Source organism: Venturia canescens, chromosome 1 (genome assembly GCF_019457755.1).
Source record: "Venturia canescens isolate UGA chromosome 1, ASM1945775v1, whole genome shotgun sequence".
NCBI classification, from domain to species: domain Eukaryota; kingdom Metazoa; phylum Arthropoda; class Insecta; order Hymenoptera; family Ichneumonidae; genus Venturia; species Venturia canescens.
Genome location: NC_057421.1, coordinates 36,782,367 through 36,801,049, shown reverse-complemented (window position 1 = coordinate 36,801,049; position 18,683 = coordinate 36,782,367). Strand labels below are relative to the sequence as shown.

At 37.8% G+C, this 18,683-nt stretch overlaps 1 protein-coding gene across 3 annotated transcripts in view; it reads left to right on the top strand.

The window, feature by feature from the left end:
* LOC122417151 (agrin-like) overlaps positions 1-18,683 on the top strand; it is a 351,440-nt gene that overhangs the window by 207,633 nt on the left and 125,124 nt on the right. For all 3 annotated transcript variants that reach the window (XM_043430457.1, XM_043430466.1, XM_043430448.1), the window contains exon 5: positions 15,946-16,155. In XM_043430457.1, coding sequence (XP_043286392.1) covers positions 15,946-16,155 — 210 coding nt within the window. The remainder of the gene's footprint in view (positions 1-15,945; positions 16,156-18,683) is intronic.

Sequence of the window (18,683 nt, the reverse complement as noted above, 5' to 3'; positions counted from 1 at the left end):
TTCACGGAACATGATACTGATACTCTCCAAAAACATCTTCTTTACTTGTCTTGCAATCTTGTAATATATATGAATTTTCTAGATATTACTTCTAATTTAATTTTTCAACTTATATAAATATACCCACCTAAGAGGATATTAGTAGCGCACATTAGTTGATCAATTCGCTACGGAATGCCCTGAATGTTTACATCACATATCATTTAACATCCATAGAGATCGATGCGTTTCATAGCCTTTCGGTCAATTAAACTGTACGGCCATTTACAATTGAAAACCGACGATATAATGATATAGACGCTACGACGCTGACTTTCTACTGGACCAGCTCGTCACTCTGTTAATGACAAAACGTCAACGAGATTGTTAGCGAGAGATCGTGGTATTCACTTCAATATACCTGCTGCTATAGCGATTGCTGTATAATAGTTTCCCGCTTATCCGTCAAACTCTACGAATATTAACCAAGCTTTGATAACGGTAATTAAGCATAAATGAATAGAAGGTTATATTACGAGTCATTATTCATTGATTAGTTCCACGGCTTGTTGGTGACTATGAATGGCAGATCAGCCGATAAAACGAAATTAAAATATTACATCAGTGTCATAAAAATGACTGCATGTGGAAAATCAAGAAAAAGCCTTCACAGGTTGACCGAGAGTTAGTTTGCTGAAATCTGTGTCCTCGACACATATATTTTAGTTCTAAAGTGGATATTTCCTATGCAACACCAAAAGTCAATTTTTCTGCGATGGATCACTGCCAATATCTTGAGCCACTATCTTTACCTTTTCTTCGTGACAAAAAGTATGACGAGTGTTCGGTGGAATTTTTTTTGAAACATAAAGGTTTTCATGAAAATGAATCCTCACTCGTGGATTGTTGTTTTACCGGCGATCACTGAGGTGCCTCCCATCAATATGATGCTTTATGCTTGTACATAAACGTTTCGTGCACGTGAGCTGAAATAAAGTGCACGCACGAATCTTCACGACAAAAGTAAGCCCTCGAAGCACGAGAGCTCAACGTAACGTTGCTGTTTTTTGTATGAATATGTAGACATATATGAGAAACCCTTGAGCAGCATTTAGTTCTATCAGTTACGAGCTCACTCTCCCGTAAAATCGATTTTTAACTTCAGCAGCAGGATAATATACTATATAGTGTGCGCAGTAGCATGGCGTGTCAGACCATGAAATATAAAGTACATATACGAACTCAGCGCTCATACTTGCTGTACGCAAATTCTTCCAGGCCCTCCTGGCAAGTTCTAACGACCGAACGTTGTAATTTGCCAATGGACGAGAGGTATCGCTTAATTACTACTCGTAGAATCGCGAAATTCAAAGCACCTCCCCTCTCAACCCTTCAATTAAAGTGCCTTATACCGTGCTAGGCACTCTGATAATTCGATGTATGTTGTTTATACCTCATTTTTTTCATCAAATTCAAGTACCAAGAACAAATAAATTATTGTCCTGCAAAAATGCACTAGTCCCGGTAAATAATCATTTGGTTATATCGTACATGAACGCCCAATCTCTCAAGCGTGTTAAAGTGTACTCATTAGAGTGATCCCTATTTGGGGTTGGGCTTTTTTTTAAATTCCCCCGTTGGTTCAATTCCAAATCACTAAAAAAGATACCACGAAAAAGATGAGGTCAATGGGATGATGGGAACAGGTGCCAGCAAGCAGGTGCATTTGTGTTTGCTTTTTCTTTTTGACTGCTATTCTTTTTCTATCTACAAATCACGCCAATCACAAATCCCCTCCAAATGTACTTAAAACCGTTGTCGATCGTCATTAAGAACAACCACTCAGATATTTACATAACACATAGTAGATGAAAATTGAAACTACGTTATGCTTATTGCCAAGTTCTGAAAAGTAAGCGCATCATGCGCCCACCTCCGATAGTTTCAACTGATTGGCTTTGTCTGTGATGCACTTTTTTCCCGGATGCCCAGGAGTTAATCAGCGGATGGTTTTTTATTATTTGCTTCTGAATTTCGATAATAGACAACTTTTCTATCGTTTTTCTACTCGTGGAGAGAATTATATTTTCTAAAATTTCTAGATCATTACTTCCTCTGATATTTTCTCCATGACCTGAAGGAAAAATGGTGCTATTGCATGCCATTACTGAATTTTCCATTACATTGCTTAATAATATAGCCTTTTTTTCATTGCAAATGAAACGAAATAATTTTGTTTCGTAGACTTATGTCAGCTTGTCAAGAATAATGAAAGAGATGTATCTAGGAAGCAATATCAAGAGCATCTCAATGTTCTGTCTAAATAAGCGGAGCTCGACGTACTTTGTTGTCATCACCGATTGAAGAGAAATCGATGTATCAATATTTTGATATAAATTTTTATATCTGAGGAATTCTTTTATAACATGATCGTCAGACGTTATGTTGAGAGATACCGAATAAAAGAATAGTTTTGATTGAAAACTTGCTTGTCAAAAGATAGTCGAACGCAATGCGGAGAGATTTTTGATGAATAATTCACAATAAGATGCAATTCCTGAACCATCGGATGTTCTATGTAGGCATTTCATATAAAAATGATCAATGAATTATGATTATTTAAGGAGATTAATAGTTAACGATAGAATTTATAATTAAGGTGGCTTGGGTTATGCCGAGAGAACTTTTATAAAATATCATAAAGATCATGTTAGTTGGACGCTGTGCCCGGAGACACGATATTCGGAACGTGGTGGGCTTTCCCAAGGAAATATGATAGTTGGACTCTATGCCGTAGAGACTATAATGGGAAAATATGTAGAGATTATAATAGGAAAAAGGATTGGAATAAAATGATAGGTGATCGGCCCCGGCAAAAAAACATCACTTTAATATAAAATGCCTTTTTTTTAAATCAATTCGGACCTGCTGGCACCATTTCCCATCATTCGACTGACCCCAGCTTTTTCGTGGTGTCGTTTTTTAATGATTTAGAATCGAACCAGGAGGGGAATTTGAAAAAAAATCAACCTCAAATAAGGACCACCCTAGTACTCATATTCAAAAATTCTAAGCAGAATGCTTGATATTCTGTCAAAACAAAAGGCTGACAGTAATATTGATGAGAGAACAGCAAAGAGATAGAAAATCACTCTTTATCACGGTCGACGTTTTTTCAGTACTCCATATTTCGATTAGCGTGGAACGTTCCCGTAATGCTTTTGTTTTCCCATTATTATGTCGTGGACAGTCGTGAAAAATTCACGCACCTATTCCAATCGACATTGTTAAAAACATGACACTCGGATATTTCCCAAATAATAATTATTACTCTGAAATATGCCTTGAAAATTCTATCCCTAGTCCGAAACGTTATAGAATTCGATAAAAATGCGAATAAATTATTGTAGTGGATAAAACATAGATCAAGATATAGAAAACAAAGATACATCAATTAAAAGTAACCAAATATTAAACTTTCATTCATGATGAATTGGAATTTCACCAGACCAGAAAATTATAATTTCACGATTTGAAAATGCGTACATCGAAAATAAATAAGTAAATCAAGAACGGGCTGAGTAATTTAAAAACTATCCCCAAATGATATGTATAAACTAATTAAAGAATCTAAGCATACTTATTTTTGGCATAGTTTATAAATATTGAAGCACAGAGATAATAAAATAAAGAGTTAAATCTAGAATTTTTCCATTTTTTTTAAATCCAGGACAGCCTCACATCCGTCTATAGTCCTAGAAACTATTATTTTATATTTGAAAAGGTCCTGGAAACTGCTGTTATGATATGCGTTATATATATGCATATACATACATATATACAATAAAAAATCATGATTATGATAATTTGTGATCAATATTAATTTAACTTGGGGGTATTTACCTGCGGGATATTTTGGGTGCAGATATTTTGGGTAGGGGTAATATTGGTAGGGTTCACTTGATTCGGTTAATAACGTATAGACCCATTGGCATCTTCGTTCATACAAAGTGCCAGCAACTTTCATAAGCCTATCTCTAATGAGAACGAACATATGCCTCCCCTTCCCGACGCATCGCTCTTCCACAATAAAACGCAATGTTTGGCAAAGTCCCGACGACGGCGTCGTCGACTCGCACGTTTCGGTTAATCTCCTTCTGATCCATAATCCCATAGTACACAAAAGACACGAACGCTCCTTGACACCTCGCAAAATGAAATATTACGTTACAGTAGGGAACCATGGCTAAAGCTTTCAATCCCGTTTTCGCCATGACATTCTATGTTTGAGGGACTATCGCAAAAAATATCGACTGTATATTGTTTCCTGCGAATATTTTTTAATTCGCTATCAAAGTTAGAAACTGCATTTGCGTTAGAAACATCGAAAAAAATAGGACACTCAAGCTAGAGCCATCGATAAAGCGTTGTAAATATTTTCACCCTAACTAAAACTTAGTACCGACAGGTCGAAACAACGTCGAAGCGCTGTCAAATACGGAAGAAAATACCCCGAAAGGATCAACATCTCATCCTTTCGCTCTTTACCTTTTGTTTGATATCTACTCGCTAATCATAGTTATCCACTCTACAGTGGTACAGAAAGAGTGTGAATGAACTTATGAAAATCGAGCTGGCATTGGTCGAATGAGGGAAACTCAAAAATTTATTGTTCGCTTACAGCAGTAATATGATCTGTTTTTCAGGGATGCTTTTTCCAATCACAGTCAGTATAAATCGAAATTTTTTATAGCAAATTAATGTGTATATATTTACTCTGAGCTTGCAATTTTCATCCAATACATTATATTTCATAATTCGTCATAGGAATTTGAGATAATCTCATTTTCATACGTCGCTTCAATCACGATATCCGCAAGTTTCGAATTTATGAAAATTTTGACATATTTTCAATACCCACGCGTCAGTGTAGATGATATAGGAACTCAAGCAAGCGTATATACCCCGGTGTCAAACTTCGAATAATGCAAAGTTAGATATCTGCTGGTTGTTATCGGAGAGTAGTCTGTCAGAGCCATACTGTTCGGCTCATAACCAAAAGCACTTATGGGATCGCGAAAGATCACACAGTCTGCTGAAGACGTTGTTAAAACAAGGAAGTAGATGTTGATGCACGGTTTATCCTATTAAAGCTCTTTGATTATTACACATCAAAAGCGTACGAATTGCAGCTAACCGTACCATTTCAAAAAAGATCGACTGATGGAAAGTTTGCTTAGCCGTGAATAATATAACATCCTACAGCATGTACGGAAGGCATTAAATTTGTATTAGATTTTTGTAGGTTAGGAAGGAGGGAAGTCGTATACCAGAAAACCAACGAAAGACCGAAGTATATGAAAACAAATGATAATACTCTTAAGGCTCTGTAAAAGTGTCAAATCTTACGCTTAAGAGGATGGATCAGTTGGTATATCGCAAACATGAGTGCGAGAGAGATAGTTGCAAATTTCGAGATCGAAATTCTTTAACACAGTTTGACCGATTAAAAAAAGGCTCTGTCAGTCGATTTTTGCCATCGTTCTGCGTAGGCTGACAGAGCCTTTTTTTAATCGATCAAACTGTGTCTAAGAATTTTTATTTCGAAAATTCCAAGAGAGGTTAGTCGACTGATCCATACTCTTAAGCTCCGTTGCATCAAGAGAAATTCGTTTAGTTTTTCAAAAATTCGAAAGTCAATATTGATCAGCTAATGAGTTGTTGCAACGCGCATCACGCATCGCTTATATTATTTTATTAATGTAGTCTTTTGGTCACAGCGTAGCGGGACTCTCAGACTCTTCGGGTTTTTTCTTAACTTTATAACATCTCGAATCCTGCTCAAATCGAGACTTTCCCATGAGTGGCTTACCTCGAGAGCGCCTTTTATATTCTAGGGATAGACAATTAAAATTTTTCTGGACCATCTGAATGTCACATGCGCCGAGGAAGGTATGAACTTCGGCTTGCGCCTGCCTTACACTTACTCCCGTCATAAACAAAAACTCCCTTTTTTGCTTTACGGGTTTTTCTGGATTTCGTTTTTTTCGACGCGTCCGCTACGTTAGTTGACCTCCCTTGATGGATTAGTTGTTGTTTTTGTACCTTCCTTCAAATTTTCATTTATTATAAGAGTCAAATTTATTCAGAATTTCAAAAAGAACATGCGTCAGCAACGTTCTGTAAATACAAATATTTCGTTTGTACATTAAATTTTCAATAAACGTTCGAGCTGTAAGCTGTGGGTTTGCCCAGTCCAACTGCGTTATTTTATTGTAAAAAATTAAATTCCCGACTTTCCTGTAGAAACTCGATTTGCGGTTCGTGGTGGTACAGCACCATAAAAATCGATCTTCACGATCATTAAATTCTCCAAATAAGTACGATTCTGCACACACACACACGCGCGCGAGCACCCGCCCCCCCCCCCCCCCCAAAACCGTGGTACAAATAAAAATATAATTTCTTTGTCGTTTCCTTTTTTCATTTTGCCATCGAGATAGATACTAATAGAGAAAGATATAGAGTTACGTATCTCGGCGGTGTTGTTGTGCCCTTCTTTTGACGGACGATAGGGGCGCAAAGACATCGCCCCTGTCATTCCTATGATACGGGATGCGAAATTTAAGTTTACTATTCGTCGTCACGATCCGTGTGGATCGCACAGTTACAAATTTTTAAGCTAACGATTGATAACCAATTAATATAATTCCTAAATAGTTTGTTATTATGTCTTATTACAGTTTTTTTTCTCAAAATCAGCAGAAAAATCGAATGAATAAATGAAACACCAACGCAAAAAAAAGTAAATTTCGAAAATTGGCACGAAAAGTAAATAATGACTCACCCGGTCAAGCAAAAATAACGGCCAGAGATACTCGGTAGAATGGAAAAAATATTCTCAGGATCGCGAATGTCTGACGCGTCAGGCGTCTCACAAACTCCCGTGTGATGTTCGAAAAAAAAGAAGGGACTTGAATTTGAACCAATTTTAGCACCACAGAACTCACTCGCGTAAGCATGATGAATTGTAACGGAAAATCGATTACGATAAACGGGCGGCGAAATAGGGAAAGGAGGTCATTCGCGAGTCAGAGGAGCTAGGATGAATTAGAACGAACAAAATGTTTGTCCGGGAGAATCGAACGGCGAGTCACGAAGAAAAGTAGCTAGCGGACCACGTGATTTTTGTCGTGGCACGAAGTGAGCACGACTTACTTGAGAGGATTATTCCTTTCGCGGTTCTTCTCACTTATACCACGGTGGTTGTTGTATCAACAAAAAGTGCACAAGAACTTATTTAAGTGAATCCGGAATCGCGGAAAAATTACGGAAACTGTAGGGCCATAGCACCCATTCCGAGATCGTGATCGTATAGTGAAGGATCGATTTTCGTCCTCGCTGATTCTCGGGGAATGCACGTCCATCCAAATAATTTATCCACGCATACGCATTCCGATTTTCTCTATCGATTACCCAGTTTTCGCGCATGATATATGCGATATGGTGATGAGGATGGGAAAGAAAAAAGGGCTAGTTGCAGACTATTGATTGGCGATTGATCGGTGATCGCGAGGTGTGTTATCGGCCAGTCCAATCGATGACGCCGCCTGGACCAAGCTTGGCTTGCGCGCAAAGTTTCGACGATATTTTTTATCATAGCTGTTGACGGGGACTCGGAACCTCGCCAGGTGACGCCAGGGAACTCGTTTGATGGTTTCCTCGGGGCGGAGATGATTCCTGGCCTCGACGAAATTCAATGTTACAAACTAGTTCCGTGACTCGGCTCCGATCCACCTGCAGTTTTGACTTAAAGGAGTATTGGGAGGAGGACTTTTTATGAGGAGGAAAAAATTTCTCTTGGTCGAGGAAAGCAAGGTGGGTGTCCTCGATAGATGTATATATTCTCGAAAGGAGAGGGGGAGGGGCATTTTTTGTTATTTTTCGTGCTTTGTGTTGTTCGGCCGTGCAATTTTTTCTAACGACTTCCGGTCGATCGCTGGCCGATGACGACTCGCATCGACGGGGGCGAAAAAATTATGACTCGAGAAAATTATATGAAAGTATGGTACTGGGGCGCGCAATAATGAAAATAAAATAACGATTTTGTCGCTTCTATAAAAGTGGGTAAGAGTCGCTCATATAAAGATGGTTTTCACGACGACGCGGAGCAATGTGGCTCTGTCACAACGTTGCAGGCTTTGCAATTATTCATTTCCTTATCACCGTGTTCTTCCATTCCGTTCTTTATTTCCATCTCGTGTTCACATAATTCGACTTTCAATACAGAGTTTTCTTGTAGTATATACATTGTGTACAACTCGATTGCTCAACTGTCACTAATTAAGTTCCATTCCGTTTCGAACTGTCTCGAGTAACATCGTACTTTTCCTCAGCGATTGTATCTCTCTTCGTTTGACTCTATAGCAGGGGTCTACTAACAATTCGATCTACACTCCAACCACTCAGGGTCCTATCTATAGACATCGAACTACAAAGACATACACCAAACGCGCACACATATTATTGAGAACTTCCGAAAACCCTGACTTGTTTGACCTGATGCTAAAAAATCTTAAGAAATTGAATTACCCTTTTTGAATTACCTTCTTTCCTTATCCTCTCTGACTGATAGATTTATCGGCTGAATTAATCACGAGCTCCGTGACTTCTGTACGAATAATGTAAGATAAATTATTCTCATAGAAACATGGATCTGCACTGAGAGCTTAGCGAACAGTCGAGTAATCGTGTCCACAACTCGGGTTCTTCATACATAGACGTGGATATTTATTTATGCGTATACACCCATATTAACGTATACAATACATGAAGCGCTTATACGTACCACAAGCGAATAGTAACTGCTGGCAATTCATACGTTAAACCTTGAATGAACCTCTACGCAAAATAGTTATATTCGCTTTCAACGGTAGCTCTCGTCGTCCATATATAGATCGAACTTGCACATGTACCAGCATCACGACGAATCAGCTAGAAAAGTACCGAAAATCCGATCCACGCATCCTTTGTGTATGGAAATCGGCCAAAAAGTTTCAGCACGAGTACTCAATGCTTTCTGGAACATTGAGCGGTAGAAGCTTCATTAATATCTGCTTCTCCTATCCAATTTTAGCCCTAAGTGTAAATATGTTGAAGGAAATAAACGAATTATTTTCCTTCTGAATGAAACAATATGGCATACAAATATCACGTATTCGCGATTGAGGGATGAGGTGCGGGAACGGAGGCTAATACAGTTGTATTCATTTTTCATTATTATTTTTATCCACTGAAGATGATTTTATTTTTGATTTTTCATTCAGCTTTAATTCTCGTATTTTTCAAGCTTCTCAGTGCTTCTCTCGTTGTCTGAAAATGGAAGACGACTACATACCATGATCAAGGACTTCAGCCATTCATAGTAGAAAGGATTCCAGACGACGAAGATCAAATTGTGGAGGAAGGTGAAGAGGGTCAGAAAGGGAGATTAAAGGGATTGTAGAGAAGCAGTACTTGTCAGACTACCACAGTAAACTATAGCAATGCTCCTTTGTGTTTACTGTTGGATCACTGGGTAAATTAGAACGCCCGACCACATCTAACCTTGCTAGTACTATGCCCTCGCGCTTATGTCCTTATTCTTGGCTAGCCACAAACTCGTACTGACTGGCGTAACACCGACGTGTTTCTTCACCTGTAACGTAGCTCACTCAACTTGAACACAATTTTTGAAGGGAGGATGTTCGATGCACTTTTCCTTTTACTTTCACTCAGTCATTGCATTAGAATTCTCTTTACTCACTTTTACTTTCTTTTACTCACTTTTACTCACAAATAAGTTGGCCTATGCAAATGAACCTTTGCATAAATTTGAAGCGGTGGCTGCTCGGACGACAGATTGCAAATTGTATTTATGAAATAACTGCGAAAATAATTGTCAACAAGATTTCGATTAGAAAATGACGTTTTTAGTAGAACAGTGTTGGTTAGTAATACGTGACTGTAATGTAATCTATTTATTTGGAACATTACACGTTGTCTACATCACATACATTCATCCACACTAGGGTAATTAAAAAAAATATTCCCAGTTCTTACATTGAGATTAACGTTAACAACAGTAACAAAAAATATGTTTGGACAGAATAATTTTTTAACAAGCCATTATACAGTGCAGCTTATGAACGAATTCAATGGTGTTCCATTTACGTTACCGATGAATTATACTCCAATTAGCTCCAAAACATTGCTATGATTATCGTCAGTGTTCTTTTATCTAAAAATCTGAAAGAAACCATTTGGGAGAAAATAATTTAATTTTATTTATTAAAAAAAAAACGTTGGAAATAAAACAAAGCATAGGTCTAGAACAACAAATAGAGCCATCATTAAAAAATTACCTGGTTGTAGACATTTCTGAGTACTTTCTGGAATTTTTTGAGATGAATCAAAATTCACCGACAGAAAAAAATTATTTTCGTACATTTTTTACGAAAATAGTGATTTTTTAAACTCGAAAAGTTCAAACAAAATTTTTTTAACAAAATATATGTAAAACTGTAATTTTTTGTCTGAAACATTTTTCTGTTTGATCGTAAACTTTCAGAATATAACGGTATTTAAAAAATTTTTAAACGTTGAAAAACTCGAGGGAAATGCGATCCAAAAATTTTAAAAAAATTTACACGTTTTTAAAAAATGAGAATTTTTGACCATTTAGTTTCGGAGATATCGACTGATGAACTGTGCTAATTTTGCGTGACGCGGAACGGGCGCATGACCAGCTGTGACGACGTGGCAACAGTGTGAGGTGCGGCGAACTGATAGGCGCGATACAAAACAATATGAAAGCTTTTTTCTCAAATGTTCGACTACCTTTCCCGTTTGAATTGTGATTTGAACACTTTTTAACTTCTTTCGTGGCGAATAATAGTATATTACACTACAAGGGCAGAAAGTTTGACGCGCAATTCAGGGTTATCAAACCTTCTGCCCTCGTAGTGTAATATACTATTTGCGCCCGCTGTCACAGCGAGCGTATTTTTTTTACCAATGCAGGAATGTTGAACTTTCGGCCCTGAAATCGGGGCCGAAAGTGCGTACTTTCGACCGTGGTATGAAGAAAATAAGATTTCGGGAAACACTGACATTTTGACGCTCGACTAGAGAACGGCGTTGTTGCCACGATTACAGCGCCACTTTTTAGATGTGTAAGAGCCCTATTCGTGCATGGAACGTGATTGTGCAGGATAGGCAAAGTATACAAGCTTTGACAAAACCGTGTAGCAGACAGCACTGTATAAGCATTGAATTTCATTGTACGCAGTGGCTGAAACTTTTGGTTCTTACGTGTACATACAGAGATACCTTAATCACCCTAATCCACACTCATCACAAAAAATAATTATATATGTGAGTTTGGAATTTTTTGAAAGTCGCTATCGAATAACAATGAGATCTCGTGCATCAGTTTACTAATCTAAAAGTTGCGAGATATTTCTCTCATTGCCTTCTTCGCTCCAAAGACTCCGTTCTTTGGTACCTTTGAATTCATGATGACGATGACTCTCTTATATTGGACGACCTCGGAACGGATGATAGACGCTGGCCAAGCTTGTTCCCATACCCGTTGATCTCGAAGAGTATTGGCGAATGAAATTCGTTGAGCGAAATCTTGAAAGAAGTTGACGGTTCGGCGATTTCGGAGCGAAAGAGGACGAGAGAAGATTCGGTTTTCTTTGATGATTTTGTAACAATAATCTTCATTGCTTTCCATCTCGAGCGGTGTTATCTTACTATCATATTTCTATATTAGTGACAACTCTAACTTTTAAAAGTTGATGGAAAACGAACGATCAAATTTCTATAAATTTTAATAAACAATAAAGCTTTGTCTCCGAGCAAACGTTTTATTCTATCACGATGTAGAAAAAAAACCTATTGATATTTTCGTATATTAATCACTCTGATGATTGAAATTGAATAGTTCTTTAATTGACTGTCACAAAAAAATTGATCACATATGTCCTATTTTCCCACCCTCCTAACAATATTGTATTAGGCGTTCCAGTGTATTGAGCCAGTCTATTTCACTGTACCAGGAAAATTTTTTTTCCTGGTACAGTGAATTTATTTTTTTACGCGAACTTTCTAATCATCTTCCTTAACTGTGGTACAGCGGAGAACTCGAAAAATTGTTTTGCTACTTTTCCTAATTTCTCTTACTCGACTGAGATAAGTAATTGCATCGAGCACCGGACAAACTGGATCATGACGAATGACTGTCGCTCGTAGGGAAGTAATAAGGGATGAAACGTGCACACGATACTTACATGTATATTTTTGTATAAATAATCTGTATGCGCGTTTGGATTGTAAAACAACCGTAACTGCATTCAAGAACATTATAACAACCGCTTAAATTTTATGCAGATAAATTTTATTATTTTCGTCTGCACTCCATGATTCAAAAATTTTATAGTTTTGTTGTAATATTCCATTGTCACGATATTTATCGAATTCAATCCCATCAAAGGAAACTAATTAGGTAGTTTAAGAGTTTTTATATTCGAATAATAAGATGACACAGAACTTGTAGAGATTCGAAATTGTTGATGCTATTAAATAATACAGAGTTTAATGTCACTGAACACCAAAATTTCATAACCTCAGACAGTCACGGTAACTAGTATATATAATTATAGTTCAAATACGAAAACAGAAATGGACAGAAAGATCAAACTGTCGAAATCGTGATCCGATATTGTATAGCAACAGTCACGTAAAACTCTTTAACATCGGAGCTCCAATAATTAGGTACTGTAAGCTACTAGGAATGCGCTAAAATACTTTAATTAATTTCAGGAAGAGATATCTTTAGCCTTAATATGTCTGAAGTTTCAATTGAACGTTTGCGTTAGCTACCAAAGGAAAGTCTAATAAAAGGAAAAGTGTGTGGCTAATATGGATAAGCTTGTGAACTGAGTAAACACTTTTGTAACAGAATTAATCGAAAATGTACACGTACATTCTTATGACTACATTGAGAAGTTCTGCAGCCTGAAAGTTATATTGAGCAGCGCAAGAAAAAGTTCGAATTAGTAAATGTAGGTTATGGTCCGCGACCAATCCGAAACTCTTTTATTCACAATACGTTTTTCTTGCATATTTAAAAAATCGAGTACTAATACAGTTGAGAAACATCTTTGCCGATTTTCCTCGAACTATGCACGCTGTTAATTTCAATTTTCCTCCCATTTTTTTCTATAAATCGCTCATACAAATAACTCATAAGATAATTGTTGTTATTATGATCTGTCAGCTTTTTCAATGTAACTATAATTAGCTCTGTAGACGGTATCTCATGGGACGCTTTTTAGTATTATCGTTTTCATTTAAATAATAATCAGACTACCCGACTGCAAAAACTTGCATATATTTGCAATTGCACTGCGTACGAAAGTAGTTTATTCAGTATTAAGAGCTTCACAATTTTTGATCACCGATTTTTTTGAGATTTCGGTGGAATGGATACGGCTTTTTATTTCTCTTCAACACGTATACATCAAAGTTTACTGGGCGCGATAGTCCGTTATCACACACTTGTGTATGTATTCAAGTATATTTCGAAAGTCGTAGTACTCATCCAGATATAAACGCTAGACGTGCTTTTAAAATGATCGTAAAAGTGAGAGCAGATATACAAAGTATGAAAGGTTATGGCCTCGTCAAGCGTTCGTGCAAAATGCACGTTTCCTTTTCTCCTTCCCCACAGGACTTCTCGCTCTCGCTCATCCTCGGATCTCATTTTTTGCACTTCCACAATCTAGTTAGATGTATGTAGAACATTCGAATACTTCGAATTTCGCGTTTCATAAGAACGCATAAAAGCCCGGTTACCCGCAATATTCAACGCTCTGGTAAATGGAGAAAAAATACGCCATGGATCTTTGAGTTGCCAGGCATAATTCTATGCGGACTGTAGTTCAATGCGAAGAATCGAGGTCTTTGATTGCAGCACGTTCCATTATCAACTGATTCGTTAAACAGCATTTTTAGTCAATAACCGCGATCGAAAGATGCACATCTTTTCGCCAAACCACGCCGCCGCCATAAAAGTCCTTCGTTTTGAACCTATTTTACTGTTGATTTGTTTAATTGATAAGTTTTAAAAACATTCTATAATCGAATAATACGATCAAGTACGTTCGAGCTGAACGTTAACCTCGCCGTGTGCAGTGAATATGAGAAAGAGTGTCAGACCGCACGCCGACCATTTCTACTTCGACTGCTAGCAGCTGACCGAAGGTGCATGCACGCAGCGCCGTAAAATGCCGTCGATCCACAGCGGAAACACCGTTTCCGTTGTTGTATCGTAGCGCTGGTGGTTGCACACCCTTGACAGGTTTTACTCAGTGTTGTAAACTACGTGAAATATGGCGGTTGCTTGTACCTACAGCACTGATTACATCACAGTAGGTCTCTTTGCAAGAATTAGAACCACCCCTCTTTCGTAACGTACACATCCGGAGTTTAACATAGAAGAAGAAAATAAAAAACTTCACGAACTTACGACCACAGCCATGTCGGTCGGATTTCCGCTGGATGTTGCAGTACGGGTTTATCGCTCGTACGCACATGTCTAGACAATTGAGAAATTGCTCTTCGTACTTGTAACTTTGATATTGTGACACTGAAAAAAAAAATATACGCTGTTTCCTCAAAACTAAGAAGCAACAGTTCATCATAGTGGTGTCATTGAATTTTGTATAATTACGGTTATTGTACGACTTTTTACAACAAAAATATAAACGTTTTTTCCCTGATCCTCGATTGTCAGACGCAAGATCCCATCAGCGATGGTCGCTATTGGATACAAAATATTCGTATTCCAATAAAGATTTACATATATCGACTTATACCACTGGGAATCCTGATAAATGCAGAAAAAAATGTAATAATGAATAAAAACCGTTTATAACCATGATGAAACACATTGTTGAAGTACATTCAAAAAATTCTACGATTTACATGTACAGTTATTAACGAGAAAAAAATTTGCATTCAAAAAGAGAATTGAGAGCTCTCTTGTTTCAGAGACTACAACCATGTAATGAGTGAAAAAAAAATGAATTCTTTTGAACAGCTGTCGTTCTTCGTAGATGCAGCTGTTGGTTTTAACGACCATATCTGCGTACAATGCTGAGCAGGTACGAGAGAATTAAAAGCCCCTAATTCTGGCTCAGTGATTTTTCTGAAAGAACTCCGAAGAAACGAATGAAATTGACGAGAGCAGTGAAAAGAAAGACGCAAAAAAGACAAAACGAAGAAAAAGCTTGGGGTGAGACAAAGAAAAAAAAGTTCGCTTGGGAAGCTATTGACCCGAACCAGACGGAAGTCAAGAGATTTTATCGTCGGATCAACTGGTCTTCTATATTAATGATCATGCTACTCGTGGATTATCCTCGTGGGTCCAGATTCTGCTCTGCTCCGCCTTGAGTAAACTGTGCGGCTCGCTTGGTATAAAAAGTCCTTTGGCTCTCGTTCAAGACTATCCCAAGATTGTCTAGATGAGAGCGAGTTAAAGGGAGAGAAAACTGAAAAAAAAGCAGGAGAAAGTTAAAAGACGTGACTCGATTGTCAGACGTACTGAGCGAACACTACGTTTCACATATAACCAGTAAAAATTCTACTATACAATTTGTAAAGAATATTCGGCTTTCAGGGAGATCTGTTCGATTGATAGATTAAATGCTTAGTTACAAAGTACAGAATATCCAAAACTGTAGATATTTCCATAGAAAATCAGCTGTGTCTTCGGCATCCCTTTCGAATAAGCATTCCTCATTGGAAAGATGTTTATTTTTTCGATTTCGAATGAACCAAGAAAGCTAAGATTGATTAACGATTGAGCAAAGACCGATGGAAATATTCATTCAATTTTTGTCCTTTTTAATGTTCCAGAGCCTTGCGAGAAAACGTATTGCGCCTGGGGTGCGATATGCGTTGTGTCGGAAAGCGGACGTGCCCAGTGTCAATGTCCCGTTGACTGTCCTACGATCCCAGCGCCTGTTTGCGGTACGGACGATGTTACGTACACGAACCACTGTCAGTTGCGACAGGCGAGCTGTCAAAGGCGGAAGAACACAAGGGTTCAGCATCAGGGTGCTTGCGGTGAGTGCCACGTCACTGTCGTATCTCGTTAAAACCCCCTTTAGCAAAGGCTATCAACTCTGACGCCAACAATCCCCCCGACGATCTTCTCTCTCTCTCTCTTTCTCTCTCTCTCTCTCTCTTATGCTGTGTGCTGCATCGGGCGCACATCAAACTCGTCGACATTGGACCACTACCATATTTTATCTTTATCTCTCTCAACGTTGGTTCTGCAGCGAGAGCTTTATGTGTGAATTCGTGTGTCTCTTTCTGTAGGTTTGTACGTACATACATGTGCGTGGATATTTTGCACCTTAGTGTGTATGTTTTGTGTTGAACGAGAAGGACGTTTGACCACTGTCAGTGGCACATATACCCATCTCATCTGTATTACGAGAACACGAGAGCGTTTCGAGAAAACTACGTTTTCTCTTTTTGGATTTCCATCCACTGTCTAATACCCGCGATAATCCCTTGTATTTTCTGTACATCCCCAACATGGAACATCTAACGAACAGCTTAATACTGCGAAATTATGGTACGAGACCAAAGGATTTGCCACTTGTCAATGTCATTTCTATGATTTACGTTGTAACCCTGCGCGTGCTTCCCTAGAAAATAAAACCTTTCCATATAGAAACTGATTTGCAACTCGGGAAAATTCGTTAATAACACCATACGCAATAATAAAGTACTATTTCATTTGGAATCTGTATCAATTTACCGAGCAACCAAGTATATGGACATTTTTCATTGAATCACCACGTTTTTCACTTTCATTTTCCACAGTATATGAGTCACTTTTATTTTTAGTTCACTTTTTATTCTACTCTCTCATTTCATTCGGGCACTCAAAAAGTAAATGGGTTCAATTCGACAAATGCACGGGGTAAAGCTATATCGCAGAGAGCTTTGATTTGTGATTTACTATCTAGAGCAGCAAACAATTTCATAGACTTTTGACACATTTTTTCGACCGGTATTTCTCTTTACATCCGAGCCATTAACTCTCTGCGAAGTTACACGCATGACCAAGCCATTGGGTCTTCCCATTTTTTAAATTTTTCTTTTTTCAATCCTGCACATATATCGGCATTCGATCATGCAGAGCTTTTTAATCGTAAATCAATATGTAAGTCGAATGTAATTTTTTATTTCTCTCCAGTTATTATCCAGCCAAAGAGTGCAGGCTTAAAAATTAACAAATTCAAATTGTAATTGAATCGATAAACTTTAACGGGCCTATATATTAAGTTGTATATCGTTAAGTATTGAAAATACATTGTACTTAATGTATATGAAACCATAATGTGCATACATATACATATTCGCGTGTAAAAGTCGTTCATATTTTTAGGTTTGTGTTGCAAAATTGAAGAAGGTATGAATGTCTACCGAGGTATTGACGACACACCACTCGTGAGTGAATGCAGAAGGATAGCGTGCGTTTCAGATCCTTTGGAAGGGCATCGTTCGTCGAAGCGATTTTTTTTTCTCGTAAAAACACAAGTATTACTTTCAATATGAGCCTCGATGTTTATCTTGGTGCATGTGTTCGAAACACACGACTGTTTTACTATTTTTCCTGTGCTACTTTGTACAGGCTGTCAGGCATATTCGCTGAGTGCATGTCGTCTTTGGAAATTCATATTTTCCAGTGACGGCATTCAGTTTTTACAAATTCCGCAATGTAAAATGCATAGAACATCGAGGCTTGGTTCATTGATTAATTTCTCAAATAATTGAAAGAAATTATTAATGTTTCAACCGGGTAAAAATAAAGTTCATTTATGTTGTTAGCATGCAACACTATTAAATTTTGCTGAAAAATGTCAATGTATCGGAACGGAAAGAGCGATTATTCAGAGTAAAATGTAAGGTAAAAAAATTCAAGAGGGAAGGAGATAGAAAAGGTTCGGGATGAGAAAAAATAGGACAGCAGTCAACGGAAAGCCGGAAGGCTGTAAGCGATAACGGGTAAATTTTACGAGCCGTCCCATCTCGGAAGTCGTGATAACCGAGTTGAGGAAAGAGAACTCGACAGTGAGTACACACACTGAGTTCACGACACAAAAGTACGAGTTTCAACCGTTCTTTATAAGAGGTTTTGTGCCACGCAAGGCACCTGTGCTCGAAGAGGTGGTGTGACTCTCAGTATTCTTCAGCGAATGAGGCACTCGCGAGTCTCAAGCGGTACCGGATGCTCGAAAAATTATTTTCTGCGCGAGTTAAAAATACGAAACAGATAAATTATTTCAAATTTTTTCTTCGACAAAATAATCGACGGACAATTTTTTTCTATCAGTAATTATGATGAGGGTGAAAATTCAACTTTCTGGTCACTTTCCAATTATTCATTCCAATATCAAATATTTGATATATTCGGTAAAAACTCATGAGATTTCGATAAGCATTGCGAAAATTTGGAACGATGAAAAATCTACTTGAACTGTATCAGTTGACTCAAATTCAAAAGGCTCCGATTGATACTCAATTGGATCTCACTCATAAAAAAAAAAATCAAACGTCAACTTCTAAACCCGTTGAAC